Source organism: Numenius arquata, chromosome 11 (assembly GCF_964106895.1).
Source record: "Numenius arquata chromosome 11, bNumArq3.hap1.1, whole genome shotgun sequence".
Classification (NCBI taxonomy): Eukaryota; Metazoa; Chordata; class Aves; order Charadriiformes; family Scolopacidae; genus Numenius; species Numenius arquata.
The window spans coordinates 19676355-19689012 of record NC_133586.1 but is presented as its reverse complement, the minus strand read 5'-3'; the positions used below and the strand labels follow the sequence as shown (position 1 = coordinate 19689012).

Sequence of the window (12658 nt, the reverse complement as noted above, 5' to 3'; positions counted from 1 at the left end):
ATATCTGTCTTAGTTAGAAAGGACTTGGGGTTAGTTTGGCTCCAGATTTGAATGCTGTGACATACTCTTGAATCTGTATTTCCTCAGTTTTCCATGTGCTTCCTGTCTTTGTCCAAAGCCAGAAGTTCCAAAACAGAGAAACACAGGAAAAGATGCTCGGGTAATGTTTGTCTTGAGCAGAAACAAACAGCAAGAGAGATTTCCTGCAAAATCATCTGCTTGTGATGAATGTAGCCTGGATGCTAGACCAAATAGTCTGGCTAAATCTGCCTATTTTTAGGTGAGATTATATCAGCTATAGATTCTTTTTTGAAACACATATAAGTGTCTTTCAGTTGGCCATCTGTAGCTTTTTCAATCTGATTCAGCTGTGACAAATACATTTACCCTTTACTAGAACATTTGATTTATTTATTGAAAAGGGGTGAATGGACCTGTGATAAAGTTAAGAATTAAAAGGAGCTGAAGAAGGCTTATTTGCAAAGAGCTGGTGTGACTGTTTATTGTAACTTTTAACTAATACTTGTAAGTATGTTAAGCACTTTATAGTCTACCTCAAAAGAAAAGTTCCTGTCCAAAGCAGTTAGGCTGGAATTCATCCCACTGAAGTCTAAACACTGAAATTATTCACTCTTCATCAATATCTGCTGTTTTGCCATTGCTGCCGGACGGAAGCTGGAGCGAACAGGCTTTTCACTTGCAACATACATTCCATGTGTGGAATATATTGAACTTGACTGCAGCTTTAAGCCTCAGTTAAATATCTAAGGACTGGGGAGATGAACCTGAGCTTTCTACAAGATAGAAAATCAAAGATAAAACGGTAAGAAACAAGAAAAGCTCATCTGGATAAGAATTACAATGGTGGGTGTTGTTGGTGCACGGGTTTGTGTGTAAGTTGTAGCTATAAGGGATGAAGGGCCCAGGAAAGTCCACTGGAACGAGACAGTGAGGGTTTCTCACTGCAGCCGTGGCTGCTGTTAACCTCACATCAGCATTAAACCTCGACTGTGAACTGGTCTGTCTTCGGAGAGGTTTTTGTTAGGATTTAAATGGAGAGAGGGAAGTGATCCAGAGCTTCTAGACATGGGATGAAAGAAGTTCAGGCACTACTGAAGAAATGCAGTCTCGTGGTTGCAGTTAATACAATGAAAAGGTGTCAGACAGGATATGGTGTACTAAGAAATGAGTTAGAAAGTCAGGAAAAGGGCCACAGTGTGATTGACAGTGAGAAAAGTGGCTGGGCCTCTGAAATGTTGTGCAGAAAGCAAGACCAGCTTCCAGGCACAGCTCGGATTAGAGAATAGTTAAAAGCTTTGTGGTCACAGCTCCTGACAGTGTTACCATGAGTTAGAATAGTTCTGTGCTGTCTCCGCTAGTGCAGGCAGGTCACGCAAGTGTTCATACCAGCCACTGCACCTGGGAAAATGGGCTTGGACACTCTTAACAGGAAAAAATGCAAATCTCTAACTTAAATGAGATGTGATGCCCCAAAACACTGATGGACTGTAGAACTGTTATGTAAATAATACCATACATTTTTAGATTTTTCAGAAAAGCCTTATTATTCAGAAGGTGAGACTGACAGACAAATATATAACTGGTAGATCTGTAGTATGTTTCTGCACCTTAAAATTGGCCTTCTAAACTAAATAAGAGCAAGTAATGGTAAAAACACTACATTAAAATTATCTCCACTAAATGCTGCAGATAAATTCCAGCACAAACATCCGTGTATTTGTACAGCAGTGATACACTTTTTCCTGTCTCCTCCTTTCTTCTTTTTAGTTTTATGTGAGATGGCTGGTTTTGTGTACCACAGACTTTGCTAATCTGAAGACCCAAGTACGTAGTCTGAGGACTTCCCTTATGCACTTTGCCATGCTGTTATGAACTAGTACCCTGGGGAGAATATTGCAATTTACTTAAAGCAAGGCAAGGAATCCCTGCAGCTCAAGGATAGCTTCTTTTCCTGTTTACTAGCCCAGCTCTCTGATGTGGCCTTCTAATCCCAAAGAAATCCCCTTCCTCCATTCTGATAGTGCAATGGTAGACTTCTGACCACAGGAACATCTATGAATTATCGACTCTAAAATTAATTGTACTGAACTCTTTAGCTTCCTCTCTTGGCTCCTGTTTTGCAGGACGACTCTTGAAATCTCCATCTTTCCTGTTCTGAGAAAATCTGACTGATGAGCGAAAGTGATTTTGAGCATCCCTCCAGTGAATGTTCTGGGTTCATCTTTAAGCTCTTCATCACAGCATCGCTTAAGCTGCTATGCAGGCAATAAAGGTAACCCTAAGCAGCCCTTCACTGAGTTATTTTGTGAGATAGTGGATATAAAACTTTTATGATCCATTCTATCCCACTGGATCTTTCCTGATTCTTATTATATGTAATGCTTCCATATAATATAAAAAAATTACACAAAAAAAGGATTACGTGAAGACCTTCCTTAAAGTCTTTTCTATTATCTCCTCTGATCTTTCTTTTTACAGGATATTTCTGTAAGTCCACATTATATGTGCTTATTCTTAGGTTCTCCACTGGGAATCAAGTATACACATGGAAATAAGTTCCACTGTAAGCAGCTGAAATAATTGTGTTTTATTAATTGTGTCATTATCTGTGTTTGTATCTCTTGCCTGTTAATCTTTTTGTCTCTACAACAGTACTCTAAATTCTTCTGCATATCTCCTTCAGCATTCCTAGCAAGCTCTGTAGCGTTCTCTAGCCAGTCTGGATCTACATGAATGCTGACAAGCCAGCAATTACGTGCATACAGATTGCTCAGTTCGTTGCTAGAGTTAAGTAGTTCCTGCTTTTCTATTCATAAGGGGTCTAATTTGACTCTTTCTCCTCTACATGGCTACCAACTTGCCTGGATATCTTTACAAGTCAGATCACAGATGTGTAACTAGAAATCAATGCTGCCATTCACTGAGTTGTATAATTGTTGCTTTTTCATAGTGAAGAGTTCTTGATAAGATGCAGTGCAAAAAAAATAAAAACAATGCATTTAATGTTGTCCTACATTCAGCTGGTTTTATACGAGGCAGTTAACTGAGGTTAAATCAGGTCTTTCCTACTGCATCAGAAACTGCACATAAGCTTCCCCGCTCATTCACGGTTTGTATTTTTTATTCCATTTTGAGAGGGGAACACAAATGGTGAATGTGAAACAGGAAAGGAGCACCATCTAGTGTTTAACAAATAATACTGGAGAATGAAAAGTACATGAAGCTTGCCCAGCAGTTAAAACATATAGACCATGTGATTCTCTGGCTGACTTGTTTGCATATAAGGAGAGCATTTATTCTGGAAATGTGATAATATGGTGTTCTTCATGGACACCATGGTGACTGAGGGGCAGGGGAGTGTAGAATGACATGTCAGACTGCATCAGAAACAGTAATTTGGAGAAAATTTTTGCCTGTTTGTCTCTGTTGGGGAAAAAAAAAAAAGCATAGGAAAGTTTTTGGTTCCTGACCTCCAAAGAATTTAAATAACAGTACACCAAAACCATTCACTCTTCAAAATAGTGTAGTGCAATACTGTATGCAAGTACAATACATAATCAGGCTCCAGCAGAGTGACAATATTTATCTTGGCAGTGACAGTCATGGATAACATTCTGGAAAAACTTGCAAAATATTTGTTAAAATGGAATAAAAGTAACTGTTTAGCCTATATCTCAGCACGCGGGTTTGGACTGACACTGTGTGGGAGAGTTTGAGGGGGACAGTTGTCTGTAGTTCCGTTGCTCTGGAAAACAAAAAGCAGTAGATGTTTAGTGTGAGCTCTGAAGGATTCTGGGTTTCATCTCTAACTGAATCCCTGTATCTCCAAAGATATCAGACAAGAGACAGAGTCATTTTTGCTTTCTGCGTTGTGAAAGGAAGCAGTGTACATGTCCAGCCATTCTAATTTTGGAGCTCTGATCTCACTTTAACCAAAAGCAGGGTACAGATGTGCTGCTTCTAATTTATTGGTGTTTCCTGCACTTCTGTAAACATGGCAGCCTGAGCCTGGCGTATACACCAACTGTGCTCTTCTGCCTCCGTATCTGATGACAGACTCTCTCTTTTTCTTGCATATTTACTTTTTTTTTTTTTAGCATAAAGCATGAACTTGTTCGAGAACTGTGAATGCTTATATTTGTTACAAGATAAAACCATTACAATTGTAATGAGTTAGACCAGTCTCTCATTTGTCAGAGTAAATACAGCTTAGTATTCAGTTTAGTGCTATTACTAAAATATTTCTTAATTTTTAGGAGAGAAAGACACACCGGAAAAAAAAAAAAAAAGGGAATTTCAAATATTTTCCTGTTTGACAAACTTTGTGGTTCTTTTGGGAGTATAACCACTGTTTTGCTCTATGTAAAATTTACTTGACTGTGGCACTATGGTTAGGAGTTACACACACCCCAAAAGCTTCACTGGCCCTCGCCTCTGGGCAGGAGGGAAATCTCATCTTCTGAGGGGCTATTTGTATTTGTTTTCTAGACATTTGTTAGCAACAGAATGTCACCTATAGCATCTGTGCATTCTGGACATGAAAACATGAAAGGGAGAAGCAGGTAAAGGGAAGAGCGTTGTTTTAATCTGTATTCACCACAGCAACTTAGAAATAATAAGTTGCTGTTATTTACCAGTCCACATCTGGATCCGTTTGTGAAAAAAGGGGCATACATGAAATAAGGAACTTATTTCCCAAGAAGGGGAACTTTCTGTTTACATGAATTAGCTGTGAAATTAGGGGATTCTCCTGCTTTGAGTGCTGTAAGGAAGCTGAACAGAAAATTAAAAAAGAGAAGTACTGACAGCAAAAGTTTTGAGGATTTAGGAATTGAATCTGTGATTTGCTGGGAGATGTAATTATTGATAGCCAGTAGGAGTCACGGGGGCTCGGCACGCAAAGAACAAGGCCGTGCTTCACTAAACTGATGAGATAACGTGACAGATAAGCGCTGGGGCACTTAAACTTGTCTACATGACTGAGATAAGGAACCAGCAGCTTCTAAAGAGCATCGATGTTTTCCCCGTGTAACTCGTGTTCTGGTAAATGGCACTTGCCAAGAATGAGCGTGACCAAGAATGCTTTTATTGGGGAAAGAAGATACTGAGCAGTATATATGGAAGAAACATTACTGGCCTGTTGTTTAAGCAGAATTAACCCTTCTTTCTTTCCACATTTACTAACAAAGCCTCAACTTCTGACAGAGCAGAATCACTCATTCTGGTCTGGAGGAAAAAAAAAAAAAAGAAGAAAAAGAAAAAGAGAAAAAAAAGGCTAGCTTTGGTTTGCAACATTTAATTTTTCAGTGGCACACAGTTGATGTCATGTGAGTTGAGTGGGGAGATAACTTCCACGTGGGCCTCAGTTTCAATAACAAATTACTCAAGTTTCCCTGCTAACAGAACACTGGCTATTTCCTCACCCGACACATTTCTTATCAGTAGGTGACATCCGGAGGGGAGGACTCAAAGGATTCTGCAATCCTTTATGTCAACACCAAAGTGGAACCCATGGACAACCCCACTGAAAACTCAGGTGCTTTATACCCTTTACATCCTTTAGCACAAAATGGAAATACTGTCTGGCAGATGGGACAGGTACTTTTTACTGAGAAATTAAGCAAGGCCTTTAAAAACAAGGACAGAGTAAGAAGCTCTGGGGAACTGAGGATTTCTGGATAACTTGGACTTCAGTGAAATTCTAAACTGGCAGAATTCAGTCAGATGAACCTAGTTCATAAATAGCATAATCCTATTGAAAAGATATGTGTGAACGTATGTAATGAAAACATAACGTGCCACACCAGGCTGTTTTCTCTGTTTGTACCCAGAGCACGAGGCACGTTTGATGGAAATGGGCACACGCTGTGTTCCAAACAGGAGGAGAAATTACGTGGCAGCTCCACCTCTTCACAGCCGAGTTTTCTGTTACAGAATTTCTCTGTTTTAACACTACAAGTTCAAAATGTGCCAGGCGTTTCAGTGAAACATAAAAACATTAATAGTTTGGCCTGTGAGCTTCAGCTTTTTACCCATTGCTGCCTGCACGTTCTGTAGTTTTTCCCATAAACGACAGGACTTGGGAGTGACTTCTAAATGCCTGCTAGCCGGGGTTCGGTGAAGGGGAACGCTGGGACGGCGCCGTGGGCACCGCGGCCTCTGCCGGTCTCTGCCCGCTAGCAGCGAGGCGAGGGACGGTACGCTGGGGGTGCGCTGTTCTCCAGCTCAGCAGCGGCCGCTGCCCTCCCGCTTCCCCGCAGCGGGGCCCTGCGGAGGCCAGGGCAGCCCCCTCAGGGCCCTCTCCCCGGCGGGGCCGGGCCCCGCAGTCGGGGCGGGGCGGCCGCGGGCCTCCGCCTGCGGGGAGCGGAGGGCCGGGCCGGGCCGGGCCGGGCCGCGGCAGCCGCACTACAAGTCCCGTGAGGCGGCGCGGCGCGGGCCGGGCCCGCTCCCTGCGCGGCGGGGCGAGGAGAGGCGGCGTCCGCGGCGGGGCGAGGCGCGGCGATGCCGGCGGCGGGCTCGGAGGGGGAGGAGGGCCCGGTGGCGGCGGGCGGCGGGGAGGGCGCGGGGCCCGGCGGCGCCCCGGCGGGGGAGCAGGCCGGCCCCGGCACCCCCAAGCTCTGCGGGTACCTGCAGAAGTTGTCGGGCAAGGGGCCCCTGCGCGGCTTCCGCAGCCGCTGGTTCGTCTTCGACCCCCGCCGCTGCTACCTCTACTATTTCAAGGGGCCGCAGGAGGCGCTGCCCCTCGGGCACCTCGACATCGCCTCCGCCTGCTTCAGCTACCACCAGCCCGAGGCCACCGCCGCCGCCGCGGGGGACGAGGCCGCCGCCTTCGAGGTGCACAGCCCCAACGGCGCCGTCACCGTCCTGAAGGTAGGCCCGGGGGCGGCGGGCGCCCGGCCACCGTCCCGTCCCGTCCCCTCAGCGCCGGGAGGGCCGGGGGGGCGGCGGCCGCCCTCCCGGTGCGGGAGCTGGGCTGGCCGCACAGGCAGAGTAGGTCACGGTTGCAGGCTATCCCTAGCGTTATTTTCTTTTTTTTTTTTTTCCCCTTCCTTTATGATTTTGTTTTTAAAGTGCTTTTCTGAAGGGGAAGAAAACGCCTCCGGTGGTCTCGGTGCTGTCGGGGCAGGCGGGCTGGCTGGCTCGGTCCGAGGGGGTTCTGAGGAAACGTCTGGGTGGAAAAAAAAAAAATAAAAGGGTTTCGGAGGAAATCTGTTGTTGGGTTGTGGGTTTGGGAGCTGAGAGGGAGCGGTTGGTTTTCACTTGGGGGGTGTTTATTTTGAAAAGATGATGCACAGCAGAAGTCTTCGTCTAGGCTGCTTTGGGAGGAAGGAAGAGGAGGAGGGAGAATAGTTTCCTGATAGTAGGAGAGGCAGCTTATCGCATTGTCTTTGCACGGACCCAGGCTTTCCTAGGAGGAGAGGTAAATATTAGGGTTGTCTTACGTGTCTTTCCTTTATTGCCATGTCTAGGGGAAAAAAAAAAAAAAACAAGGAAACCACTTCCACTCAATAAAGAAGAAGTAGTACATTTTCCTGAATATCCATTATTTTTAATTGCTATTAGGGCATATATTTCCCACAAGGAATGTTCTTGTGCACTAAGTGTGAGTTTTCATATGAACACTGTTCTTGTGCAGCAAGATCCCTGATATTAGAGTATAAATAATCCATAAAGTTATTGAAGTAAAATAGCAGAACTTCCTGTTGAATACTGGAAAAGATCTTTCTTATACACTTATTTAACAGTGGAGATTTGAGCAATGGTAATAAATGCTGAGATTGTAGAACATCATTGTACAAAGCTCTTCAATATTGTTTTGATGAATACAAATGTTTGTCAAAATAATGAATCACTAACATACTTTGCTAAAGAATAAGCAAGTTGTTTAACTGGAAAACAAATATGGTAATGATTTTCACTGTATTTGGCTAAGGTAAAGCAGTGTAATCAGCAGTTTTGCATGAAGTCATGTGTAAAAACTACCTTTTTCTTTGCATAGCCAAAACCAAAGTTTTTACCGCTTTCCAGGAACCTGCCTCTATAGCCTGGGTGGTGTTGTTACAGAAGTTAAGACTGCAGACTTAGTGTAAGCTTGGAGTTTTTTATAGTTTGAGGGGATTGGTTTGTTTGTTTTTAATTACTATCTAGTGATTTTTATGTGGAAGTCTCCAGGAAAATACATAATGCACGTTTCGTTTTGATGATTTCTTTTTGAATAGGAGGCCCTTTGTTGAGAAACATGTAATTTATGCTTAGGATTATAGTGGGAAATAGATGTCACCTGTGTAATAGGTAACTAGTCTGTCAAATGGTGCTCTAGCGGCAGCCTCGCGTGTCTTCTGCAGTCAGGAAGATACAAATCATACTCAACACCAATGCACAAGCTTAAGGAACAGGGTTTTCTTTTTCATGGTTTTTTTTGGTATCTTTTAGTCTGTGGTGTTACTGCTCTGCTTGTACATTTGTGTTCATTTTTTCCCCTCTACTCTCCAGGAAAGAACCTCCATGGACTGGAGCTCTCATCATGTTTCCCTTATGGGGATTGAGAAAAGGTGCCAGTTAAGGAGGTCAAGGTCATTTCTGTAATTAGCAGGAAAAAAAAAATTTGTATCTTCTACCTCTTGTATTGTAACGATGCTCACCTTAAAGTGCCCAAGTGATTGTCCATAAAAATGCTATTACACTGTAGGTGTTGATATAATAAATAAGGAATTAATGAAAATTTTGAGGGATATTGCAGGACCAGCTGGCCTTTTGTGGTCGTGTGATTCACCAAGGAATAAGGCTTTTGCAGCTGGAATTAATGTACTTCTACCCAACATGATAAGTCTTCAAGACCTTTGAAAACATCTCTCAGCTAAATTAGGTAGAAATACAAATAAGAATGAATTCAAGATTTTAAATTAAGAAAACAAACCGAAAAACTCATAAAAAAACCCTGCACTGACTGATCCAGCCCCTGTTGAAAAAAAAAAAGTGATTTAATCTATCAAGAAAACATTACACACAGAGCACGAGGAAGAAAGTCAAGTCAAATGTAGTCTTCACCGTCTCACTCACATGCCTTGTTTTCCGCAATTTGCTGCTTGTTCAAAATTTCCAGATCTCGTGATCTGGTCTTTCCCAGTCCGTGTTCTAAGCTGAGAACAGTAGTAAGAAATAAGCAACTGGGATTCCAGATTGAAATGATGGCGCTGCTGAGGAATGCATTATTTCTTCATAATGCCTCAGTTTTTTGTTAATGTAATGATTTCATCATCTGGCTTGCTCTGTCTTTGTCATTTAATGGGAGCTGAGGACTGTGTGGTACATTTGAGGTTTGGTTCTCAGTTTGTTAACAATTTCGGGGGAAAAATATATTGTAGCCATTCCAGCATATAAAGCAAGTTGTTCGTAATTTAGAGATGTAGATGACCAACCTGACGCTTGCATGATTGTAGATTTTCCATGTATTTTCAACAGTTAAAGTACATTAGAAGAAGCTAAGCGTGTGTAAAAGCTTTTTGATTTAAAATACACATTACAGCTACCATCACTTTAGATAAAGAAGCAGAGAAAATTGTGTACTTTATGAATTATGGATAGATTATGTTTGAGAATGTTTTAATGGAACGGACCTGATCCTGCAAATACTCGCTGCAACACACAATGCTGGTAATACCATCAAGTGAGTATTTGCCTGTGTTTGCACAGTGAGGTCTGCCAGTAAGGGAGAAAAGAATTAACATTATGAATACATATATAGATGAACAAAGGGATCATTTCTCATTTATTTGTAAGGCAGTGTCTTGTAGTGACACAGTTCCCTTGCTTTTGGAACTAAGAAACACTGGCCAGTGATGATAGACTGTGTCTCTAGTCATTATGTGTGGAGAACTTTTGTGAATGGTGAGGAATTGAGGGGAGGGGAGCAGAAATCGTGCAGCCTTCTCAAAGAAAAAAAACCCAACACTTTTCTGGGTTATTGGCCAAGTAGTAAGCATTCCAGGCACTGCAGATTTTGAAGGCCAGATCCTTGAAAGTATTGGATACCAAACTTGGTGAAATCAGAATTATTTAGAAGCTTTTACTTTAATTTGTCAGTAATCTTTAAGGATGTGGCAGTGATTAATAATGGGGTGCTCAACCTTAAATAGTGTTGTTTAGGACCTAACACCAATAGAGCCTAACTCAGCTTAGAAGGTAGCTCAGCAGTGGAGGTGATTTGTTTTCTGAGATGATCCCTTTTTTTTTTTTTTCTTCTTTTTTTTTTAACCTTGCTGGTTAGTGGTTACAATGCTTTAATTAAAAATTGGGCTGCCCTCCAGAAAAAGCCATCTGACTCCAAATTTGCTGTTTGAGCATCGCAGGATTAGTATATCTTAAGAAATGCAAACTTTCTGGTGATGTTCCCTCTTACAAACACGCTTGAGGGAGAAAAGGAATTGTGGCAAGATTTGTCCACAAGGATTGTGGCAAGAATTTTCATGAGTTTCCTCAAAATGGCAGGTTTGCTCGTTGCAATTCTTTGGACTCTTCCTGAAGGGGTTTAACATTGGTCTATCTGCTGGGTCCAGGTAGAGGATACCACTGGGTGATTGTTGCCCAGAATTCTTCTGTTTTTGTCATGTGTGTGTCCGAAGAAGGCAATTCCTTCAGCATCCTTAGTGGGAGAATGTGGGGGAATGGTTTTATGCAAATGATAATTTTCCATCATTTCTGTTGAAAAATACATGGGACTGTATGTTTCTTCACTAACAGTGTCTTCTGTGACTAGCTAAGGTTCTTTCTTACTATTGCAGTGCCACGCAATAGTTTTATACAAATAAGGAATTTTTGTGAGTTCTGATTGATGCTGTGCATTGCTTGATGTTCTGTCTCGCATGGTGGGCAGTAGCTGAATATGCAGGGAAGTCATGAGAACTGGGGCGAGCATGGAAGTGTTCCTTTCTCTGACAGGTAAAGTGAGTTAAAAAAATGTTTGCAAATTTGGCCATTGTTTAGGAGTAGGGGAAGACTTAAAATATTCTGGGTTTTTTTTGTTTTGTTTTGTTTTTTTAAAGAAAGTCCATATCAAACAACAAGCTTCAAAAATTAATTTTGTTTAAACAAAACTCATCTTAACAGAGGTTCTCAGGATACTCTTTTACTTGTAAAGTAGATAATGAAGATGCCTATATAAACTCGGGAAAAGCTGTTCAAAGGGAGTGGAAAACTGTGTATGGGAAGGAAAGAAGGCAAAGGAAGAGGCAGGGTGCAGCAGCAGGATACTGAGTGATTCTTGGGAATCGCTTGTAGACTGAGGATGTGGATGTGCTGCTCAGCAGAGAACACGGGCAATTGGGAATTTAAAAGCATCAGCAAGGAGCAACTCCAATAAAATCAATTCATGGTTTTCTAAAGACTGTTGGGGAGAGGATAAGGGGACAAATTGTGAAAAAGGCTCATTAAGTTGAACTTGTAGTGGGCAGAAGTTAATTGTAGGTATAACTTAAATTGACTCCAGGTGAATTGCCTCATTAGCTGTGTTGTGGTAGCAAAGAGAACCATTCCAGTTCTGCATCCTGTGGTGGTGGAAGCTCCGTGAATTCTTGGTGGTTTTCTGCTGGAGCATAGTAAACCGTGGCTTTACGAGGCCTGTGTGCAAGTCTGTCTAAAGGGAATATGGGCTCTCAAATTTACCAGAAATGAAGACTTGCCACTGGATAAAACTCCAAAGGAAATACTTTTGTGCTAGAAATGGGAGGGGAGACGTTTACTGTTTGCAAAAAGTGACTGGAGTCTGTAGGCTTAAAGCCCGCTGCTGTGGTCATTCCAAGACTGGCAGCGATGGCTGTGTGGATTGATGTTTCCCAGTGTCTAGTTCTTTGACACTTTCTGGGAAACCTCACAGATGCTTCTGAACTATTATTTTCCCATGTCTTTTTTTTTTTAATGAGGGAAATATTTTCCTCCAGGTTCCTGTGAGCAAGCAAGAATAAATATATGAAACTGATTTCCATTTCAGATTAGAAATATCTTGCTTGGATATCTTTCTTACCAACTGAGAAGAGTGAACCTGCAGTGTCTTCTTGTATCACTGTTTGGTTTATTTCACTACTTGATTTGATTGATGAATGTTTACTTACGTATCTTATGTCTTCTCGTGTATGATGTACTGAGAGGAACGGGAGTGGCAGCTCCAGGAATAACTGTGCCTGTTTTCTGATGAATTTCCTTGCACAGGGCTTTGGGGCTGTTTGCCGTAGGGTGTTGTGGATGTTAAAGCTCATATAGGTACAAAAAGCCAAATTGTACGATAAAAATCTATCTCTATGATTGGTAAACGCTAAGGTGGGCGATTGCTGAGCCAGAGAGAGCACTCTGGGGCAGCACCAGTTCTTGCTTGCCGGATTGCTTGTGCTCTGTCTTGTAATTAGCTGCTCTCGGGGTCAAACTATGATGGTCAATGGATCTTCAGTTTGACTAGTGCAGAAGTGTTCTCATATCAAAAAATGAAGACAAATCTGTGCCATTTATGTGCTTTATGCAGCACGTAGTGTATTTCCTTTGTAAGGGAATCTGTGGTGTTTGTTGTCCTTCATTCTTTCGCAGCTATGGCCTGCACAGTTGTGATAATTTCAAACAGCTTCCTGTTCTGTTTAAGTTATTAAAGAGT

General features: G+C 42.2%; 1 protein-coding gene across 1 annotated transcript in view; it reads left to right on the top strand.

Moving 5' to 3' along the window:
* Positions 1-6507: 6507 nt before the first annotated feature.
* TBC1D2B (TBC1 domain family member 2B) overlaps positions 6508-12658 on the top strand; it is a 29713-nt gene continuing 23562 nt past the window's right edge. The window contains exon 1 of the mRNA XM_074155775.1: positions 6508-6891. Coding sequence (XP_074011876.1) covers positions 6523-6891 — 369 coding nt within the window. The 5' untranslated portion in view covers positions 6508-6522. The remainder of the gene's footprint in view (positions 6892-12658) is intronic.